General features: G+C 39.7%; 2 protein-coding genes across 2 annotated transcripts; one reads left to right on the forward strand and one right to left on the reverse strand.

Moving 5' to 3' along the window:
* Positions 1 to 4,863: 4,863 nt before the first annotated feature.
* Positions 4,864 to 12,041, forward strand: ldha (lactate dehydrogenase A4). The gene is made up of 8 exons (XM_067589316.1): positions 4,864 to 5,022; positions 7,288 to 7,413; positions 8,034 to 8,151; positions 8,292 to 8,465; positions 8,641 to 8,814; positions 8,990 to 9,107; positions 10,459 to 10,582; positions 10,740 to 12,041. The coding sequence occupies exons 2-8, from the start codon at positions 7,288 to 7,290 to the stop codon at positions 10,902 to 10,904; spliced, it is 999 nt and encodes a 332-aa protein (XP_067445417.1). The 5' UTR covers positions 4,864 to 5,022; the 3' UTR covers positions 10,905 to 12,041.
* On the reverse strand, positions 11,538 to 22,986 carry tsg101a (tumor susceptibility 101a). The gene is made up of 10 exons (XM_067589315.1): positions 22,605 to 22,986; positions 21,488 to 21,575; positions 21,301 to 21,366; positions 20,237 to 20,400; positions 17,765 to 17,891; positions 17,024 to 17,081; positions 16,668 to 16,762; positions 14,398 to 14,600; positions 14,029 to 14,268; positions 11,538 to 13,919 (listed from the first exon to the last, which is right to left on the reverse strand). The coding sequence occupies exons 1-10, from the start codon at positions 22,644 to 22,646 to the stop codon at positions 13,830 to 13,832; spliced, it is 1,173 nt and encodes a 390-aa protein (XP_067445416.1). The 5' UTR covers positions 22,647 to 22,986; the 3' UTR covers positions 11,538 to 13,829.
* Positions 22,987 to 23,348: the final 362 nt, after the last annotated feature.

The raw sequence follows: 23,348 nt of genomic DNA on the forward strand, positions 1-23,348 counted from the left end.
ATCTTCTCTGCCAATGCCAAACAGCTTATTCTGCCATTGACATTGTTTGGTGTTTGGTGGATTGGATGATTGAAATTTGAAGAAACAAGACATATTGGCAATTTAACAATTTATTCATTTAACAAAGAGGAGCCTCAGTAGCGTGTGGAAGAACCATACACAGCCACAACAGCCTGGCACCTCCTCCTCATGCTGGTCACCAGCCTGGTCACACACTGCTGTGGGATGGCATCCCATTCTTCAACCAGCATTTGTCGCAAGTCAGCCAACGTGGTTGTGTTGGTCACTCTGGCACAAACAGCACACCCAAGCTGATCCCACAAGTGTTCAGTGGGGTTGAGGTCAGGACTGCTGGCAGGCCATTCCATCCTCTCCACTCCCAAAGTCTGGAGGTAGTCTCTGATGAACCCCGCTCTGTGGGGGGGTCATCTTGGAGGATAGAGTTCAGGCCCAGACTGTGGAGATATGGGATTGCCACTGGCCTCCCCACACCATCACACTGCCTCCACCAAAAGATGTTACTCTATCAGTGCGGCAATCAGCATAGCGTTCTCCACGTCTTCTCCACACTTTGACCCTATGATCCAACTGCTGTAGGGAGAATCTGGACTCACTGAACATAACGTTCCTCCACATGTTCAGGTTCCAGTGCATGTGTTGCCGACACCAGTGCAAACGGGCCTGATGGTGAAGGGCAGTCATGGCAGGCCTCCTGGCAGCCCTATGCTGCCAATCAGGCACCTGATTGGCAGCACCTGGGGATACCAGAAGCTCAAAACAAGAGTCAATAGCAACAGCAAAATAAGCTGTTTGGCACTGGCAGAGAAGATTTGGCAAATTTTTTATCGGCGCAAGCCACATACTCAGCTCTGCTGCTCATCCCACAAATGCATGTTCCTTACAAATGTGGCACCATTTAAAAGGGAAATAAACAGGCTTTCCAATGGTATAAGATTTATTGCCAAAAGCATTGTTACAACAAAGAAATAATCTACCAAACACAAATTTCCTCACTTTTTGTGCTATGTTTATTTGTGATTTTAGTATGAGCTGTAGAATAAGTGATCCAGTTTACTGAAGGCAGACAACCTTCACTAACTGGTAATGGTTCATGATACTCAAGTAGAAACTGCCTGTGTATTCAAATTAGAATTCAACTCCAGGCAGCAATATTATCAGTTAAGAAAAAAAGCCTGGAGGTTGTTCTGTTGCCTTTATGATAGCACCTCCTACTGGTGAGCTGCTTGTACTGAGCCAGTGGTTGATAAGGTGGACTGGACATACAGTACATAGTGGAATTCACATGGAATTCATGGAAATTTTCAGCACTGACATTTTAATCTTTTTTCTCACAAGTAGTTTGGCAGAACTGTAGTAAAACTAGTAAGAAAAATATGAAACTTAATTGTAGGAACTTTAATTCTCTTTGCTAGGCAAACTCATACTCTTTTATTTTGATTGTACAGTTCATTTTTCTATTGTCATATCCACTGGGGTGCACTGTATTTCTTCTATTTATTTAGTTTTTATTCTGCAGTACAATGGTAGGAAGGGGAATCAGTTCAGACCACCACCATTCAACTCTGTCATTGTGCTCTGATAGGAGCCCGTATAAAGGGCAAACCTCATCAGACAGGTGGTTGGGTAAACTATTTTAGATTTGCATAATGTACAACCACTGCAGATTGTCAAAACACTACACAGCTTTGTACAAAAGGACACAAAGCACAGGTGGCTAACTCAACAGGATGTGATCATATGATAATATGATTCCTTTTTTTCCCTTCAACATGTAACAGAATGTCATAAACAGACATCTTTGTCATTTTTGGTAATCAGGACGACAGGCAGCATACTACTTAGTGTAAGTTGCAAATGGCCAAATATTAGCTTACTTGAATATATAAAGAAAATAAAGCATCATTAAACATATTATTTCTTTTTATTTAAGTGTTTTTATCTTTATAGTAGCAGTGTAGATACAGACAGGAGATGTGGGGAAAAAGAGAAAGACACAACATGCAGCTAAAAAGTTCTTCAGCCAGAATCAAAAAGGGGATTTTGCAACCACACTGCATGTGTCTCAACCACCAGGACACCAGGACACCAAGTGATCCCATAATTTACAAACAGCCAGGTATTCCTGCATTTACTTTTCCCTACAATCCCCCAGGATGTTTGCCGTCTGCTTATACATATATTTGAAGTCTTGGTTTTATAAATTTACTCAACACATCTTCCAAGATCCTTGGTGGGAGACAGTTTATTAATCTGAATACATGCTTGGAAAATTCAAGGTTTGGTCAGGTTGACCCTTAACAAGGTGTGTGTAGGTTGAGAAATCTATCAGTCACAGTATCTGGGCTCTATCAAAGGAAATCTATCATTATGTTACCTTTACAGGACATTTAGCCCTATTTTTGAATTGTATAAATCAGTCACAATAAAAATCAGTTAAATTCATCGGATTGACACACTGATAGTAATAATTATGCAGTAGGGTGGCTCACTGACTACAGAAACCATACATCAACCAGAGGACCTGGATTCAAACCTTCAGGTCAATAAATATATGGCCTGCTGAAATATTCTGTGGCTGTAATATGACCTTCCTGTGAATGAGGACAAAACAAAAAAAGAAGAAAAAAAACATATTTATGATATATTCATTTTCAAAAACATATTTATAGGGATTACACCTATCTTAAAGCAATGACTTTAAAGCTGAGAAGAGGGAACAGAGATTTTAGTGGGAGCAAAATTTTATGTATTCATAAAGTACAAAATAAATGATTTTGGAGCAGTTTCAGAACTACATTTGAGACTGAAGGCTGTTTTCCATTCCACACCCGTGGTTCACTCCAAACTGAGCGCAGCTACTTGCATAATGGAAGTGCTAATCTGCTCAGATTTGCTCCTCAAAGGAGTTACAAACAAAACATTATAAACACAAAGCTGTTGCACTTCACCATTTGATTATTCAAGCATAAAGTCCCCTTCCGCTCAAAAATATGTTTTTCTTCTTGTTGCTTCAGTTGGATGTTTGACCTTCAGTGTGCAGAATGATGTATGTGCAGAGTTTAACACTAGGAGCCGGTTTTCACATTCATCTACTGAAAGTGGAAAGTTTCTCTCAGCTCATTGAAAACACAAGTCTGATGTGGAAACTTCAAACCTTCAGTGCACAAACACTGAAAATGGACTTTTCAGTGAAGTATGAAACATCTTGTGTCCAAAGAGTTAAACTTCAGAAATGGAATATATTTGCATATTTATAGATTCTGGGAAATTTATGAGGGAGAAGGAGTAGATACCTTTTAAAGGATTTTAATGTGGTAATTATACGTTTTTTTTTGTGGAAAAAACATAATTAGACACACATTATCGTTGCAAGCAGAGTATCTTTATATGTTTTTAATACATGTCTGCGGGGGATCTTTAAATGTTCTTAAATATGAAGCAATGTTATTTTACATTCTCACCTGTTGCAAAACTGGCTTTAAAGTTTAAAATAAACACAAATATTAAACTGATCATGGAGCTGAATTTTGTACTTTTATGGATTTGCTCTGACTTTATTTGTTTATTGTGTCCAGTCTGTAATGGGTGGTCATTTGTCTGACCTAAGATTACAATTATTTGCAAAAATATTCAAAATTCTTTCAATTTTGTGTTTTTAATTATTTTGTTAAAGAAAAGGCAGCTGTTGTTGTGATGGTGGATAACTCAATATAAAATCTTAAATAATCAGATAACTTCACATACATCTGAAAAGAGAATTTTACAGAACATACATATGCTCTGAATGCAGCCTACAGAATATCTGGAACTGGATAGTCTGAGGCACATTCATTTTTGGTCCCTTGTGTAGACTAAATGGTTGACCCAGAACTGTGAAAGAAAAAAATGAAATGCTATGTTGTAACTCCTACGTCAGCTTTATCAGACAAAGGAGATTCTTCAGGTAGGTAACACAAATGCTTTTGTGTTAAGCTTTGAGTAAAGGACTTCTGTTGTGATAACTAAAACCAGACAGGTGGGGGCGCCAACAGGCTGGTGAACGATGACATGCTGTAATCAGCCTGGGTCTCGTACACGTTTCATGCTCTGTCAAAGGGAAAATGATTTGAGCTCATGCTGCTTAAAACCAGGAGATGGCGTTTTAGCCAATATACATCAATAGATTGGGCACATGAATACTAAAAAATGTATATTCTTTTGTTACATTACTGCTTTTTTCTCCTCTCTTTTCTTATTGTACACTATATATCGGATATTAGGCATTAGGCACATATTTAACACAACTTTGCAGCCGAACTGAGTGATTTAACACTGTAGGCCTATACATTGGGAAATAACCATTAGGCCTACATGAGGATCATTACACTACTAGCCCATATTATGTAGCTACAACTACCCAGAAAACTTCCGTGGTAAAGCGCACCATACGTCTAAATAATGTGTTCTTAGATCAAATGATAAATTCAAGAAAAAAAGTTTACTGTAAATGAATATGGTAGAATTATTGACATCATTCATCAAGATCTCTGGAACCATCCTGCCCTATAGGCGTAGGCGGTCTGTTAATTAAGTGGTGTGTGTATGTGTGTGTGTGTGTGTGTTTTGTTTTTTCACCTTAATCAAGGGGTCACGTGTACATATATGGAGTAGGCTATACAGTGGTTCCGTGACACAGATGGAGATAACAGTGTGATTCTAGGATATGGTAGGCTTACCGAAACCAATTTATTATTAATACAAAACTACTTCTATATGAAGAGGGTCCTGTGTAAATACATAGATTGAGCACTGACTCCGCCGCATCGTGCCTCGGACGTGACACCCAACACGCCCAGACCCACCCGATCTCATTAGTATGTGCGCAAGTAACGTCACAGAGGAGGCTGTCTTTAAATACCGGGTTACACCCCCTCCCCAGCACCACTTCTGCGGAAAAGCTGCACACAGGAGGAGCCGCCACATTCCAGCTCGTGTTTCTTGCCTTCTAACTGAAGCCCCAAGGTAAGATAACCCGTCCGGAGAAAACATTAGACATTGTACACTTCGGGCTTCTGCGAAAATTATTTTAAATTCTCAGTAGCTCCCCTGTCTACGTTGATAAACAGAGTTTCAGAGGGGACTCCAACAACCTGATGCGCATTTAAAGAGGACACAGAGAGGGGCGTGTCGCTATGTAATCAATAGCGTTGATTGGTTGTGTCTGAAGCTGGTTATTCTTTACAAACAGTATGTGCAGCATTTGTGTAATGATGGATTGTTGTTTGTGCAACAGAGGGGCAACAGGATGCAGGCCTGTATAAGTTTCCTACTTGTTGCAACAGCTATCATCATCATCATCATCATAAATGACCATCATCAATTTAATTAATGGGTTAAAAGAAAGAATACATTGATATGTTACGGACAGATGGAAATTATATCATCGAAACGTTTTATTTTTCATGGAGTCCACGTGTATAAGATATAAGCAGCCTATCCCATTATGATTCTTAAATAAGAAGCCAGAACTGATGGTTTGAATCTAACATTGCATCAGAGGGTTCTAGTTGATGTAATATACGCAGTGTTATACAAGTAGGGTGGATACGCATGTCCTGTGGTGATCCAGGCAGTTGCCACAGGAAATGCAGCACATTCATATGCAGGCCCATGGGAGAGAAGATCTTGATGGAAGTACTGTGGGTGCTGCAGATATGTTGTCACAGGTGTTTCAGTGTTTTGCCAGATGTACATGGATGTCACTTTTAGTGTCATGTCAAAAGGATCTTTGAAATATTGATCTACCATAGCTCTCTTAGTAGCTTACATTTCCCGATTAATCAGACTAATGCTAGTCTTGGCACACCATTGTGGATGAATAACTACCAGTCACAGCCTGTTGGCAGTAATGGTTGATTATCTGATTACATTTATTGAATGCAAAGTGGAAAAAAGGAAGTCTAGTTTCTAGATTAAAATTAATCTAGTATGTGTCTAGTGCAGAAGCAAGATGTGTTCACGGTCACCTTCAAAACTGTAAAATGAAAGATCAGATACTGAACTTCAGCCATGATATTTGACACCTCATCAGACCTCAGTGAGCCTTTGCTGACCTGCTGGTGACATAAAGTAAATGTCATAATGTAGAAGGAAATATGATAATACAAGCATGCACATAAGCAGTTTTAGTTGTCCAGTTGTGTGTGGCAGCTGCCTACTTAAAATCTCAGAGACATCTCCCTGTAACTATATCGTATTAAGTTCTTTCAGCTACTAATAATCCTCATTGTAATCCTCATTCAGTCCTGCTACTAAGGAAGTTATTGTATATCATATTTCAACAATATAGGAGGGACTGTACATATACAATAATCCTTAACTGGAAGCTAACAAACCGTCCCTGTGTTAAGAGTAAATGCAGCTCATCTCAGGGGTCAGGTGCTGGTATGTAGTAATCTTTCAGCTGACCTCCGAGTGAGAGATAATTGGATAACAACATATTAGGTATGACTGTCCCACTTACTATATCCTACTATTGTGTGCAAAGTCACCACAGTGCGGTCTTAAACATCCTCTCTAGGCAGGTATTACAGTGTATTAATCCTGCCGGGTACACCACTACGTGTTTGTCTGCACCTCACAGTGGAGAACCAGCCTAGTCATGCTGGTAAAAGCCTGCAAGCATGAGTGGTCAGCTGTGGCTGCTCAACCAGGAAACATAAATAGTAGTTTGTGACGTCATCTGGGGATGGTCTGTGTTGCACAGAGACAGGCTGCAGTACCTTCCTAGGAAGTGGTTGCCATGGAGACCCAGAGAGGCGCAGTGAAGCAGTAGGTACTGTCAGTAAACCATTTATGGAAGTAATTATGATAAGTTGTTGGCTTACAAGTGTGAAACAGGAACTTTGTCTAAACCGTTGTAGTTGTTAGAAGTTGTGTTTTGGGGTTATGGAAAAGGCTCACACTCAGTACTGTCATGGGGATGAAGTGAGTCAATTTTCGATTTTCCTTTTATTTGTTCACAGTCAGTGTGGGATGAGACAGCAGTCACGTACACCCTTGTGTGGGCCTGTTAGTAACAACTCATTCAAAGTGTCACATACATTATGCAGCACTACTTTACTGCTTCTCTCTTTCCACTCTCACCTTCTCTACTCCCCCTTTTATATTCTCTGTACCTGCTTACCTACTTTTTCCTATCACCTCTTCATTCTCCCTCTCTCTCTTCTTATTCTTCTCCCATGACTTTCTCTCATTCTCCTCCCATGCATCTTGTTTTTTCGGCAGATGTCCACCAAGGAGAAACTGATCACCCATGTGATGAAGGGTGACCCCATTGGCACCAGGAACAAGGTGACCGTGGTGGGCGTCGGTATGGTGGGCATGGCCTCCGCCATCAGCATCCTGCTCAAGGTGAGACAAAAAAAAGAGAAATGTTGGAAGTGAAGAGAAAGAGGAGTAATGTGTGGTTGTTTGTATATCAATGAAGAAGAGATGAAAGGAGCAGAGAAGAACAGAGTAATAGTAATAGTACTTGTAAGTATGTGGATGATACTAAAGAGCATTTCTAGCACCAATTAAGAACATATCAAGGTGAAATCAGACATGAATGGGGGCAAATTTGGATAAACCCTTGAAAAGAGCCAAGTTAGATACATGCAGCCATGCAGCATGTAGTTCAAGTGAAAGAGATGTAAGAGATGTCTGTAATGTTTGGTAGGAATCAAACATTACTTCTCTTAATGTAGTCCACATTTTACAAGCTGAGTCAAAGCCAGCTGAGTAACAAGAGTGGCACTCTGAAACTAGGTCACAAGTCTTAAAATTAACAATGCTGCTGAATAGTTGAGGCTTGAAATGAATGGTGTCATTTCTAGCCTTTATATCCATGTCATTCACTGGAAGTAACAGAGAGGTTAGTCACTTTCAGCAAGCCTTATATTAACTTAACCTAAGTAAGATACACTGTATAACGTGTATGCAGAGTGATCAGGGGGACGTTAATGTGTGTATTTCCTGTATATGTTAACCAGGACTTGTGTGATGAGCTGGCTCTGGTTGATGTGATGGAGGATAAGTTGAAGGGTGAGGTCATGGATCTGCAGCACGGATCCCTCTTCCTCAAGACACACAAGATTGTGGGCGACAAAGGTGAGGATGTACAAAAGCATAGCACCTCTGAAAAATGTGTTTTCACTCTGGTGTAGTTCTCCAACCCTACTGTTGTAATGAGAATGGTTTAGTCTGTAGTTTAGTGTCAAAGTATCTTTTTTTTTTTGTCAATTTGCCAGACTACAGTGCGACAGCCAACTCCAGAGTGGTGGTGGTTACTGCTGGTGCCCGTCAGCAGGAGGGCGAGAGCCGTCTTAACCTGGTGCAGCGCAACGTTAACATCTTCAAGTTTATCATCCCCAACATCGTCAAGTACAGCCCCAACTGCATCATGATGGTGGTCTCCAACCCAGGTTAGACAGACAGGGGTGTAAATGAATGAAGATGGATGAAAATGTGAGAAGAGGAAGTGTGGTGTTGCTTGAAACAGTGTGGATGGATGCTGGAGAAATCTGTGTAATCTATATAATGATACACCTGTAGCTCAGCACAGATCAATGGCTCATTGTCCCCTCTCATTCTCCTCAGTGGACATCCTGACCTATGTGGCCTGGAAGCTGAGCGGCCTGCCCCGTCACCGTGTCATTGGCTCTGGCACCAACCTGGACTCTGCCCGTTTCCGCCACATCATGGGAGAGAAGCTCCACCTCCACCCTTCCAGCTGCCACGGCTGGATCGTCGGAGAGCACGGAGACTCCAGTGGTATGCAACTCTGACTAAAAATCAAGTCTGTGCAAGCCTTTGAGTATACCTGTTTGTCAGTCTCTGGCATATCTTTTAATATAGCTACATCATTTGTCTATCTTATGTTGCCTTTGTGTATACGATTTGTGTACATGATTAACTAATTTATTACTATTCTTTTTATTTCTCTTAGTGCCCGTGTGGAGCGGTGTGAATGTCGCAGGAGTTTCTCTTCAGCACCTGAACCCAAAAATGGGAGGTGAGGGTGACGCTGAGAAGTGGAAGGAGGTTCACAAGATGGTGGTTGATGGGTGAGTACAATTTCTTTTTCAGTAATCCACCAATGAGCTGAAAGTTTTCCCAAACCTTCCAAAAACTACATTTTCACCCTCACCTTCATCAATTTAATCTGCAAAGCAATCAGCAATGTGTGCACAGGCCATCTGTCCAGTACTGAGGTGGGAGCTATAATATGATGGTTTATTTGAACAGATCTTTAGGGTTAAATGACCCACAGTCATGCTTGCCTATTAACATAAAGACTAAAAACAGGGAGAATTGAATCAAATGGAGCTGACTATCCCTGGTGAGGAATTTGACCAGGGTTGTGAGCCAGAGAAAGCAGATGTAGGTACACAGCGCACCACTGTGTACTTCACCACGGCCTGGCAGCCAATGGGTATGCGTAACATTATACTGTATATAGTAGTGCTCATGACCTCACTTACACTCCCAGGTCTGCATTTATGAAATGCCTGACAATATTAAATCCTGGTCAAAGACAGGTTCACCTCTGAAATTAATGACTTTAATATGACCTACCTATGTTACCTAAACAGCAGAGCTAAAGCTCTGTTGTTGGATTTTATATTTGAGTTGTATGAAAGTTAAGTGATGCAACAGGTTTGCCCTTTTGTAAACTTTGATACTGTACCATTATTTCATTGTCAGCCAGTAGACCTGGCTTATCTTGTAAAGAGGTCTTAAGGCAGGTCAGCCATGTACAACACAATACAGTAGGTGCTTTATGGTTTAAGTTTGCAAAGGTTTCAAGTATGAAATAAAATATTTGAAAATAGGGACAAAGACAGTGGATAAACATACACTAGCATTTCTCAACAGTGAAGAAAGCAAAGTTGCACAGTAAGAGATAGGCCTTACTTTAAATAGACATAAAGTATATGACTTTTTTAATGTATGAAGGGGGAGACTTCCTTGGCTGTCCATGTTTCTCTTTAGAGTTAAAGACATTATTATGAAACTATACATCTCCAGTCCAGATTGAGTATCTGATTTTAAGTTTTTACTGCATTAGCTTTTTTAATTTTTATTTCAGCCAATCAACTCACATGGACCAGATTTATTTATGTGTCCATACTTCAACCTCTGCACAGCAGAGATTTTGTAGTGACAATTACAAACTTCCCCCACAAAGCAGCTTTAGATACTGAACTAAGATGCTGTCTTCAATCAATTTTATGTTGCTCTCATGGGGATAAACAGCTGAAGTCTCAGCATGAAAACAGAAAAAGAAGTCGGATGAGGGATATTAGTAAAGCGAGAGGGGCAAAGACCAAAGCAGCTTGATTGTCTCTTCAGTCCAAGAGACATGTTCTCATGTTCTTACCCTTAATTTCTTCTCTGACTGTTTGTGCACTGCAGTGCCTATGATGTTATCAAGCTGAAGGGCTACACCTCCTGGGCCATTGGTATGTCTGTGGCTGACCTGGTGGAAAGCATCACCAAGAACCTGCACAAAGTGCACCCTGTGTCCACACTGGTCCAGGTAGGACCCTAGGACATACATTTCACTGTCTGGCAAATCCAGGATGAGTATATTCATCCTATTAGTTATCTTACATATACTGTACATTTTGCAGATGTTATGAAATGATCTGCTAACACTGTTCTTGCTGTCTCCTTCCCTTTTTCTCATCTGATAGGGCATGCATGGAGTGAAGGATGAGGTCTTCCTGAGCGTCCCTTGTGTCCTGGGCAACAGCGGCCTGACAGATGTCATTCACATGACACTGAAGCCCGAGGAGGAGAAGCAGCTGCAGAAGAGCGCTGAGACCCTGTGGGGCGTACAGAAGGAGCTCACCCTGTAAAGAGCGCTCCTCTGAATTCCCCAATCCGGTGTGAAACCACACGAAACACTGTGTTGTCAATTCCCTCCTTCTGTATCTTCTGTGTCCCTCGCAGCAACAGGCAAATGAGACCACTGAATATCTAAAAAGGCCAAGTGTTTGTAGCTAAACCACTGGAAACTAGGCATTACCATCAGATATTCACAAATGGGTGTCATTTTCCTTTGCTGCCTCCCACCCGCCCTCCTCCCTCCATGACAAAATTCTTGGAAACACAAGCCTGTGTTGGAGAGAGGGGATATGTATCTATGGTCCTGTCTTTCCAACAAATGTAAGGCATTTGCATATGGAACGTATATACCATGTACTGTATGTTAATGTCACTATGTACTGTTGCTGCTTCTTCTGTACACTCCCTGTGCATAGTTCGTATTTATCTGTGATTGTTGCCAGTTGGTTTTTTCCACTTGGTAATCTCTGTTTATTTTTTTATTTGGAGTATAATGGAGACATTCCATTCTCTATGAAGAGGGCTTCCTATCAACCTACAGTCGTAACAACACTGCTGCATATCACTGGGCCAAAATCCTGTGATACCAAAGTACCTTATCATTTGAGAAAAGCAATGCTACACCTAGTTTTTTGGCATTGAAGCCTTCGTAAACAAACTAACCGGTAACCACAAGTGCACTGACAGACAAAATTGCTTAAAAGGCAAGGTTTATAGAACTGGCCAGAGACAACAAAGGTTACATCTGAGAGAATTAAAGGGGTTAGTAACGAGGTGATCTGCCACAATTTCACATAGCAAAGAGATAACAGAGAGCCAGTGGAAAGAGTCAGCTTGGATCATGACATACAGTCAGGTTATGAATCATAACAGAAGTTAACAATCCTGGTGTTGTTTGTGCACCCTAAATACCCTCAAAGAGTTTTGTATTTATTTTTCTCCACCTGACTCGTGAAAAAGGACATCAACTTTGAGAAGAAAATATGGTACTATTTAAAGCTGTTAATACTGTTAAGACCTTATGTATCAATGTCACAACATAAGATATGGTCTATCAACAACTGAGGCACTGTACCTGTCATGGCAGGTGGATATTGATTTTTATTTGCTGTAACATCAAATAAACCTGCCAGGATAATGATACAAGACTGTTCTTTGTCCTTTCCTGTTTTTGCCATCCAAACTAGCAAAAGGCAGTTTGTATGTGTGTATAGAGCAGCTGACTCAGCGCATACCTATGCGTCAAAACAAAACAGATAAGAGGTTTTTATGCAGGTGAACATAATGTGGTCACTTGTTTCTATACACATCATGGCGAGGTGAATTTTCTGTTTTGAATCAGTCCTGCGGCTGTGACAGACAAAATGTTGCTCATCTGCCAAGTGTCCTGACTCAGTAAACTGTCCATCCCATTATTATAAAAACAATATGTAATACTTGAACTAGGCCTGTCACTATGACTGACAATTGGCACAGCTACTAATAACAGACTTCTGAATTCATTGAGATAAATGCAAAGAAATGAGCCATTAAATCAGATTTATTTTATTTGAACTGATTTACATAAATCTACAGATAAAAAAGAACTGGTGGTCTATACTTGAAATGGAAACAAGAAAAAAAAAACAGTAGATATTCTATCATACAATTCAAAGTGCATTTAGTAAAAGGCTAATTTAAATGAGACCTGTTTGCAAACTTTACATAAGTTAAGTTTTGATTAGTACAATAGTTCTTTATTTTTTGTACCCTCCAACACTCACACTTTATACACAACCTTTTCCTTAATTTTACTGAAAACCTAAACTTCTCATCAGAGCTGAGAACGATTAGACAGCACAAGGAAAACAGAAAGAAAAATACAGAATTTCCTTTGTAACATCTTAGATTTAAGTATGTCAAGACTGTCGTCCACCTTAAACAGAGTAAAACAGCTACTGTACATGATTGACTGGTTAATGCAGCCTAGAAGTCAAAGTAGAGTGTAGACCTGAGCAGCTGACATACAATGAAAGATCCTCACACACACACACACTAGTGTAAAGAGACACATACAGGACAGGGAAAAACATAGTGTTGGCAAGTGCCGTAGGAGCTCAATAACAGACCCAAACAAGACAGTGAAGAAACACAGTTCAGGTTTATCATCACTTCTACTGTATAAAAAGTGACTCGATGGCTACTGAATATGACCCAGACCTCATACAACATTAAATCATGAGGCTGACCCCTGACCTTCCTGAAAGGTTGCCCTGGGTATTTATACCAGAGCCTAACCTTTTCACCAGGAGGGGCGTGGACATATGGGGCTCTCTACAAAGCCCCTGTCTACTGGCCTCTAACAATTTGTGCTTACTAGCCAAAAGACTTTGTCTGGAAAATGGATTGCTAACAGAACCTGTGGGGTACCCTCGAGTGTGGCGTATACAGGTTGACACACTAGCTTGCTCTGTACACCAACCCAGTTACACCACAAACACTGTCACACAGAGGTCTCGCACCTCAATTTACCAATCTGGCATGTGTGTTAAGCATCTTTTTGTGTCAACCACAGTAACTGTTTCACAACATGATGACTTTTTTAATATTATATTGGGGCAAAAAAGAAATGGTATCATGTCTGGGTCATGACTGTAACTGCATAATGATCTCATGTATTTTGTCTGATCAAAATACAAATAATGTCGAACTACAACTGTGACCACACAGGTTGAAATTTCACTGTTAAACAACAGTCCTTCATAAATGTTGTATTTTCGATGATTTGTTGTTGCTATTGAGATTTCTGTCTCACAAGGACAGAGTTTTATAAAGAATTAAAAAGGGGTTGGGTGTTTGAACTACAAGAAGACATTCAAAAGGGAATAAAACAGATAGGAAAGAGAAGAGAGCAAGAAAGCATTGAGATATGAATGTTTCCAGGTAGTCAGTGTGGGTCAGTAGAGGTCACTAAGGCCAGCAGTCTTGCGAGCTTTCTGCATGAGGGCACGGAGCTGGAACTGCTTCCTGGACAGAAGGCGTACGTGCTGTAACAGAAGAGAAAAGGAGTCAACAAGGCTAAAACCACAAAAGACTGAAGTGCGTGTATGTCTGTGTTGCTTATGCAGTAGTTTGTAGTTGTGTTGAAATGGCCACCTTGAGAAAAACCTCCAGGTCTATGACACCCCTGCGGAGGGCTTCTCCCAGGTAGAAGATAGTGTCCTCAATTGCATTTTCCTCAGCATACAGGTTCAGGATCTGTTTGTACAGTGGAGCTGTGGGCACAATGACGTCATCAATGTCATTGTTCTCCGACTGGTTCTCCATCTTCTCCAAGGCATCACTTAGCTCCTCGTCCTTTCTCTTCAGCAAATCAATGTTCCTGTCAACCTCAGTCTAGTGGAAACACAATCACAGCAACACAAAATAAATGTTGTTATTAAAAAGAAATCATGCTAAAAGACACTTGATAACAGTAGAGGACAGAAAAAAGGAAATACAAATTTAACATTTGAAAATTCTCACCACTTCCTGGTCCAGTCTTGAGACCATGTCCTCGAGTTTCTGATGTCCCTTCTTCAGGTCTTCCTCTGTTCGCTTCAGAGCATCCAGCTCTGCCTGAGCTCTGTCCATTTCCTCCTTCATCCTCCAGCGAAGTTTGTCACTTACAGCTGAAATCAGAGATGCGCGGATGGTGTCCTCACCAATGGTGCCATCTCTGCTTGGGCCTTAAGAAGAATTATGAAGTGATGTGAGACAGTGTGGACAGAGTCAACAAAACCTTAAGATTAAAACAATATCCTGTCCACAACAAGGTACAAGGTCTCTGTGTTCAAAAATAAAATTAGAAAAAATAACAATGAGGCAAGTGACTGAAAAGAACTGGCAATTTAGAGTGAACATACAGTACATGTTATTGCAACAGGAAAAAAAGATTACAGTGTTTAAACTCTTAAGCCACTAGAGGTATCGGGCAATATTGAACTAGCAAATGTTGGCTAGTATTACAGATATCTGGTCCCACAGAGACACCAGCTGCATCAAAATCAGATAACTTAAATGTGAACAGAAAAAAAACATAAGGTCTAAGGATTGGTTAGGTTACCATAAGCCGCAAGAACAGCTTGCTTGGTGGGGAGTGTTATCTAACTCATTGGTCTAACATCTCCCAAAGGTGTTCAGCTGTGTTAAGATCTGGTGACCAGGGTCCAAAATTAACTTTTTTGTCCATTGGCCAAATTCCTCGTGAATGTTCAAATTTTACCAGCCACTCAATAGATTACCATTGTTTTTTTAGCTGGTGAGTGAAGCAAATCTACCAGCCACTTGCATATTTTACCAGCATTTGGCTGATGCTAATTTTGTGCCCTGCTGGTGACTGTGGAGGTCATAGCATCTGGGTCAAATCATTTTCACACTTATCAAACTATTCACTGACTCCCCTCATGGCCTGTATGGAAACATGTACATTCATTATATTTTTACACTCATTTTGTTTTGTTTTTTCTTTAATTTGTCACCCGTCTGTAATTACCTACCATTTGATGCAGTGATTATAGCTTGAATGATACACAAGATAACAAGTGTCATTGGATTGCCACTACAGATAGCTGTGAGAATGAAGGGAGGATGCTTATGACACATAATAAATAGATTCTAGGTAACTAGAAATAAAGCACTGTATAGTAATATAATCCATAGAAAATTCCTGTAATAAACACTGTTTTTGTAAAACTTATGACATTCAATATTTCTTGAGACTGTGTCAGAGATGACCTGACTTAACTGTGTGGTCATTTTAAGGTTGTTATTGGTGGTATTTATTGGAATGCAATAAATTCAAATGTTTTTCTAATACTTTGTTCCCAGTATAAGAACATGGCAATGAAAAAAATATGAAAATATCTGAAATATTAATGACACCCCATCACAGACTACACCCTAAACTGACCCAAAGCTGACAAGTACCAGGTTATGTAAGAGTACATGCACTGATGAATGTCTTCAGAGGTCAAGACTACCTACAGTACAGTCTGGAGTCAGCACTACAAATGTCAGAGTTGATTCAGCCTTGAGATCTGAGTAGTCTACAAGCAAAGTCATTTCTTTTCCCTTACTAAATATAGCAGGCGGCTAAAGCTCCTCCAGCGAGCCAGTCACTGACCAGCATTTCACTGCTGCTAACTGATTTTGGGACAGCAGATGGATCCCCTGATCATTGGTGTGTCTTTGTGTGGGGTTACTGTTCCCATCCTAAATATAGTGCTGTGTGCTTCGGAGGTATGGGGTGTGCAGGGCTAGAGGGGGGACTGTTCCTTTTCCTTCAGATCTACTCTGTCCTTTGGCCTTTAAAGCTCCCAACTCTAGTTACACTACCGACCTTTCACTGGTGGCTCAGCGCGCCACCAAAGTCACACAGCGGGTGAGAGAGTTTGAGTCAGAAGGTCAAGTGTCTTAATACAGGGTTAACTAAAGGCCATGGGACGATGTAGAGGTATTGTTTTGTCTGGGGCTTAATATTTAAACACTGTATTGCAATATCATGATACACTAGAAACTTTTTAGGATTGGATGTCATTTTATAAGTCACATTTAGCAAAATGTACATTGTATTTATTTGCTGGTTAACGTGCATGGAGAAGTGCAGACAGTAACAGCTTGTGAGAGAACAGATTCATCTGTATTTTTCTTTGTTTGTGTTGTTTGTAACGTTTGAAACATACTCATTTTAAACTATCAAAAGCACCTATGAGACAGAGAAATTAAGTACCCTGGCTATTATATGCAATACATACCCACAGTGGAGACTGGAGTCTGGGAGGGGTAGTGTGCAGGGCCAGCAGTGGCTGGGTAAGAGTTGCCGGCAGGGTATTGGTAACCTGGATAGCCTCTGCAAATAGTTACATGATTAACAAATAGCTAATGCTTTATATTTCCCATTCTCACACATTTCAGATATCTATCTTTAACTTTACGCAACAAATGTAACTGAACGTGTTTTACAGCGTTTCAGTTATGAATATATCCCATAAATATGCTGCTGAAGAAACAAGAGTACAAGAGTAAACATGCCAGGACAGGTTTGACAGGAAAAACTGTGCGTGCATAATCTGTGGGAAAAAGTTTATGAACTGCTTGCAAAACATCTTACCCTGGGTTTGGATTTGGACCATAGGGTGAGACCGCAGGCATGCCAGGCATGTAGGAAGCTGAGATAGAGAGACATAGTAAAGAATCAGGTCTGAGGACACACACATCAAAAAATATTTTTCCATGGTGTGCTAGAGTGGTATCTGAGCTCCACCTGGTGCTAAAGGAAATAAATGCATCATTTAAAACATGATGCAACAAAAAAGCAAATGCACCAATACACATCAGCAATAATATGAAATTTCCACTGTGAATATATATTTTAGATGGATCCTGACATTCTAATGTAAACCTAGCTAAAACCACCGTTTTAAAATGCTCTGTTCACTAACATAATAGCAAATCCACACTCAAACTGGATTATTGATTTTACACAGTAACTGGACAACCTACTTGAAACACATTTTCAAATTAAAAATACTCCTCATCTACAATGAAAAAAACACCACTTCTTTTATACGTATATCCTTTACATAACAAGGTTATAATGTTCACTTTTTTCTTAACTATTTTAGAGAGGTGGTGATTCAACTTTATGGGCATTTTGGAGGCTTCCAGTTTGTCGTCGGTAATTGGATTGTTTTTTACTGAAATGTGTTTCTAATAATTAGCCAACAACCATTGACATAAAGTGGACAAAATATCCTTCAATATACTGAGAGATTTCCAGTATGTAAAAACATCTATTAGCACCATATGGCTTTGTATGAAAAGAGTCTCTGGGTGAATTTATGTAACTCACGGTTAGGGGGTCCAGCAGCTTGGAAGGCTTGGTAAGGGGCTTGTTGGGTAGGGCGAGAAAACACAGGAGGCTCCTCTCCAAATACCACGATCATCACCTGAATTAGACCATACAGGTCTGACTGAGGCTGTAAAAAATACAGAAAAAGACAAGTTTTATCAACCAAGAAATGCAGGATTCCATTTCAAATGATCAACAGGGTGGACCACAGTTCAAATATTGCCTTATGTTGTACTAAATAGCACTCATATCGAAAATATTCAAGATAGTTATGACTTCCTCGGATACCAGTGTTTCCCCTACCATTGCCTTGGAGGGGCGGTCCATCCCACCAAGGGGACCCCGCGTCCCTCCTGAAAGAAACAATAGGCTATGTTTGTTTATGTTATTTACCTAATTTATGTGTACTCGTTTATTTCAGCTCAGTGTACAGAAATACACTGATAGGAACAACCGCCTTACTGCACACGTCAATGACAATAATGTTTTTTTTACAGTGCCTTAGCTGAATGAACAGAGAAAAATTATGCTGAGAGTCTCTACCGCGTTTTGGTGTAACTTATGGTCACACTAGCTTCTCTGTCTTCTGCTCTCTGTGTTGGTGTTTGACTGAGGGCGGGGCTCAGCTCCTACACACACACACACGGAGTGGAACAGAGGAGAGACAGACAGCGGTGGAGAGAGTGAACCAAGCAATGTCGTTGTTACTCGAGTTGACGACAATGCTCGTTAACGTAGAGACTAAGAGTAAGTAAGAGTAATTTATCAAATCACCTGTTCAACAAGCATAAACATGTGGAAAAGCAATATTTTCATCCGCTTTGTCCGCAGTCTCCCAACCACAGCGCGCTAGTTAAGCTAACAGCTAATTGTAATGAACAAGCTAAAACCAAAGGTGTCTGTATGTAGTCTGTTTATCTTATTTTGTCATGTATATTAAAATCAGTGAAATCCTTGTAAAATTAACTACGAGCTGATGTGACAGCCCCCCCTGCAAATAGCCACTCCTCCCTCTAACAGCAGTACCTGCAGCAGTGAATCACAGCAGCAGAGGGAGGAAGACAGAGGACAGAGAGAAGGGCTGATACCGACTAATGTCTGTGTTCTTCATTCTTTCTTAACTTCACTCAGTATTTTGAGTCAGGAATATTATTTATTTTATTGACTATTTAAATTTCTTCCCAGTGAGATATTATTGAGTTTATATAGTGACTTTGCTGTTGTAAACATTACTGCTGCTCTAGAAACAATATTTTGTTATATTTAAAATATAAGTCTATTCTAATCCTGTTGTGATTTTTTTTTAATGATTAAAGAAACAACAACAAAACAATTCTTTAGTAAGATAAATATAAAATTCTAACCATACCCATCGCTACAGCTGGTTAGTGGCTACAACCGGACAATGGGAGGATGAGAAAATCACTGTTCAAATCTCTTCACTATAAACCTTGTTTTACCAATGTTATTTTGTGATTATTATTTTTCCATGGTGCACAGTGAGATCACTCACAAAAATGTAAAGGATAACTTCAGGTCAGGACATAGCACTTCATCAGTGAGCATATTTGTTTCACTTTTCTTCTTGCTAAAGTTTGAGTGTACAGTGAAAAAGTACAACCTGTGTTGTTTTTCTAATAAATATTGTAATGATAATAGTCCAAAATTATGTGAAAATGCTGCCCCGTGACAAGAGTAGTTTCATGGGGGCCTACCACTCCCCTTAAAAGAATCCTGGGGGGAAACACTGGATACTGCATGGGGTGTGGTACTGCATACCAATCCCGTCTCCTAAAAATTAAATTCATATACAACTAAATTGTTTTCCCAATTACATTGTGTCAGCAAATGTAATTGCTGCAGGGATTATGTTCACAGAAAACATTTTTTTTGGATGAATAAAGTGCTACATTTATATATCTGTAAGAACTGTATTAAACCAAGACCACAATCTTTCCCCAACCCTTAACCAAAACATGATCATGAAAAGGTTCATATTGTTGTAATTTCTACTAGCGGATACAGCACTGCAAGATCAGATAATCCCGTGGAAAATAAACAACTAGGTATGATGTCTGAACATTTGACTCATATGTTCAGTATCAACGTTCATGTAACTTACCAATAGGTTAATAAACAACATTTTCTCATTATGTTGAGAGAAAACGTAATTCAGCAGCATTACATTTGTAGCAAAATGTATTTGCTGCTGCACTTTAGTTGTATATGAAGGTAATTTCTAGGAGACAGGGTGTGGTATATCGTGTGTTACAGCCATCTTAGAAAGATTTTAAAATGTCACTGCTAAAGTTAGACTAAAATCTTCTATGAAAAGGGTTTTGCAAAGTTTTTGTATTTTTCTACTTAATCCTGTTCAATCCATATTTTTACATTCCATCCTGTTTTCACACATAAACTGTTAATAATGAATATTAATAGATAATAAATAATATTTGAGGACACCACACTTACGTGCTTCCACTCATGTAGATAAGGCAGGTAGATCTTGCCATTGGCATCAATGTGTTTGCCAGTTTTGATCATCATGGCACTGGTAGGTTTGACAAAACATATGGGAGGGTTGTAGGGGTATGTGTCCAGCAACCACAGACACACTGGGATGTTGTAGACATTGCCTACAGAAAACACAGACTATGTTAAAATATGGCTGTTTTGAGTCCCATCATTGTCATCACCCCACTATTACACTTGACAAACTGCATGTTATATTGAGGCACTGTCTTGTATTCTGTTTACAAGACAACAGGGGGTCTCTAAATGATGTGAACAGCAATTATGACATACTGTAAATGTATGTCAGTAGTCCCAACTCTAAAGCTGAGACACTCTGACTTGGGTCTGAACTCATTATAAAATATTCTGTTAGAAGACATATTTTAGATGTAATTTACACCTTGATGTCAGAACAGTGGGGAAAGTGGCAGATGAAGGACTTGGTGTAACACGCATGTTAATGCAAAGATTGCTCTAAAATCATATGTGTTTTAATTCACGTAGATTCTCTCTCTAACTCCCCAAGTGACACACAAAAAGGCCGGTCAAAGCAAATGGCCACCCACCTAGAGCCGGATTCTGTTTGAGGTTTCTTCCCATTAAAGGGGAGGTTTTCCTTACCACTGTCACCAAGTGTTTGCTCATGGGGGAATTGTTGGGTCTCTGTAAATTAAAGAGTATGGTCTAGACCTGCTCTATGTGTAAAGTGCCCTGAGGTGACTTCTGTTGTGATTTGGCACTATATAAATAAAACTGAATTGAAATATATTGAATTTACTAACCACAGTAGTTACGCCTACAGACTGGAGTTCGTTTAAAAAAGTGTGAGATAAATAGAACAAGAACTAGAGAGAACGCACAAGAGTGAAAGAGTAGGTGAGAAAAAAAGAGAAGGAAAAAGAAACTGGCACTAAACTCGTTATGCCCAAGCCTTTTAAATTCTGTAATGAATCTCTGTAATGTAATACATCATATATTTTCATAGAGAACCTTGTTATTACAAATAAAGAGAAAAATGTTACCTCTGTAGCTCACTGGGACTGTTCCTGTTAAACTCATCAGGTCTCTTGTGGAGCCATCATTGAACACTGAAATACAAGGAGATCTCATGACAACTAGCACAACAAATTGTGTTGGTTTTATATAAGCAAACAATATATAACTGAGACCAGGCAATCAAAAACAGGAGATTAAAATCATTCTATTTACCATATGCATCCATAACCGGCTTCAAGTCTTTGTACTGGGAGATCACATTGGTTATCTCACGAACAGTCAGGTCTCTGTATTTATATTGCTAGACAATGACAACAAAAGAGAAGAGCAATAACAATGCATGTTAGTATTTTTTAAGATTGAGACACAATTGAGGACACTCATCTGACAAAAAAATAAAGGGTTGACATATTAACTGGTGTAAGTACGAAGCCAAATTGCTTGCTTATGAGGTAAATTCAGCATTACTGATAGCTTGCAGCAGCTCACTTGCTGTGTGTATACATTATTGTTTCCTGCCAAGTCCATAAGAGCACAATCTGGGATCCAAATATAAAAAGGGTGCATTCATCGCCAAAACTCAGGGCTGGGAACTGCTGTTGGCAGATTACAAGTCTGTTATAACAACTTACACTTGACCACAACTAATCGTTGGTATTTTTGTTCTAATCCTGTGCAAAGTTTTATGGTATCAGTGATGTTTGTAACACAGATTTGTAAGATTTTTAGTAGTGATTTATCTGTTCAACACCTCGCAAAATGCTTATATTACTTAATGAAGCCAAAACTGCAATGATGCATATGCACACGCCTGTAATAGCGTACGGTCAAAACAGACTGAGGTTACAGAATTCTGGATAAGAAAAAATATTTTTGAGGATGGCAACAGTCAGAAAGTAGCACAGAAGGCTTTACAACAGCTCTTGAACGAGTGGCGTCATTATTGGAAAAACAAAAAAGCTGTGTACAAATCGAGAAATGGTGAACTTGTAAACATGTTAACATAACGTTAATAGTTAATTAAGATGTTTTGATGTTAGCTGGGTAAGTTAGGAACACAGTTATGCTAAGCTGTAAAACGTTTAGGACGAAGTAATGTGAACGTTCATGTTATCTTAGGAAAAAGATATCACATTAGTGAGCCTACATAACGCTGTTGCACTTTTATTACACCAAGATGTTTTAAATAGTCAGCCTGCCAGGAAAAACAACCCATTTACAAATTACAGGAAATGTAAACTTGCTAACGCTAGCTAATAGCGTCATGTTTGGTATCGATGACATTACTGTTAGCTAAATTAGTGTGTTAACGGTTGATTAGCAAGTTTACCTTCAGCATTTTCTTCAGGGCACCTTCGTTGACAACTGCCATGGTTACTGAATGTTTGTTTTAACCGTCCTTATGAAAGGTGAGTAAACAGCTGAGTTTTTAATCCAGCTGGGGGGGCAGCTAACACAAGCTAACGCTAGCTAGCAGGACTTCAGTGAATGCTAGGCTAACGTTAGCCCAGCCTAGGGCCTGGCTACAGTGAAGAAAATGATTCGGTTTCTTTATAAGAAAACCTTCCAGTCAAACTGGATGGATGCCTCTGTGGTTGACGCAACGAGATTCAATGAAGTAATGAATATCGGAAAATAGAGAAAACGGTAAGTTAACAGTACTTCAAAGAAGCCTAAAAACAAATCTTCGATCGTCAACAAAAGCAATTTCCGGTATTCCACCTGACTGCTTCCGGTCCTCATGTGACGTCAGGTGCTAGACGAATGGTTTCCAAGGTGTGGTCCGGGGTCCCTTAGGGGCTTAAAGTATTCCCAGGGGGTCTACAAAAAAACTAGGAATAAATTGATTTTAATCTGTTCACTTCCTTTACTTTGGCTCAAAGACAACATGTATGAAGACGAGGGATTTAGTTATGTGATATATTTTGACCACTGTTACAGTAAAACTCTAATAAACATCATGTTAATGATCTCTTACTGATTTCCACTGAGGTACTGCTGTGTTTTTTAATGATTCTTCAGATGAACTATGATGGCTTAGTCTCAAAGAACAAAGAATACATCAAAGGTGGCA

This window comes from Thunnus thynnus, chromosome 5 (genome assembly GCF_963924715.1).
Source record: "Thunnus thynnus chromosome 5, fThuThy2.1, whole genome shotgun sequence".
NCBI lineage: Eukaryota > Metazoa > Chordata > Actinopteri > Scombriformes > Scombridae > Thunnus > Thunnus thynnus.

Bases quoted from the DNA above. Each gene is read 5' to 3' on its own strand.
- ldha (XM_067589316.1), top strand. From the start codon at position 7,288: ATGTCCACCAAGGAGAAACTGATCACCCATGTGATGAAGGGTGACCCC. The intron at 8,815-8,989 runs GTATGCAACTCT...TATTTCTCTTAG, and splicing joins AGAGCACGGAGACTCCAGTG to TGCCCGTGTGGAGCGGTGTG. The intron at 10,583-10,739 runs GTAGGACCCTAG...CTCATCTGATAG, and splicing joins CTGTGTCCACACTGGTCCAG to GGCATGCATGGAGTGAAGGA.
- tsg101a (XM_067589315.1), bottom strand. From the start codon at position 22,646: ATGGCAGTTGTCAACGAAGGTGCCCTGAAGAAAATGCTGAAG. The intron at 20,401-21,300 runs GTAACATTTTTC...TGTTTTCTGTAG, and splicing joins AGTCCCAGTGAGCTACAGAG to GCAATGTCTACAACATCCCA. The intron at 16,763-17,023 runs GTAAGATGTTTT...AACTATTTGCAG, and splicing joins GGTCCAAATCCAAACCCAGG to AGGCTATCCAGGTTACCAAT.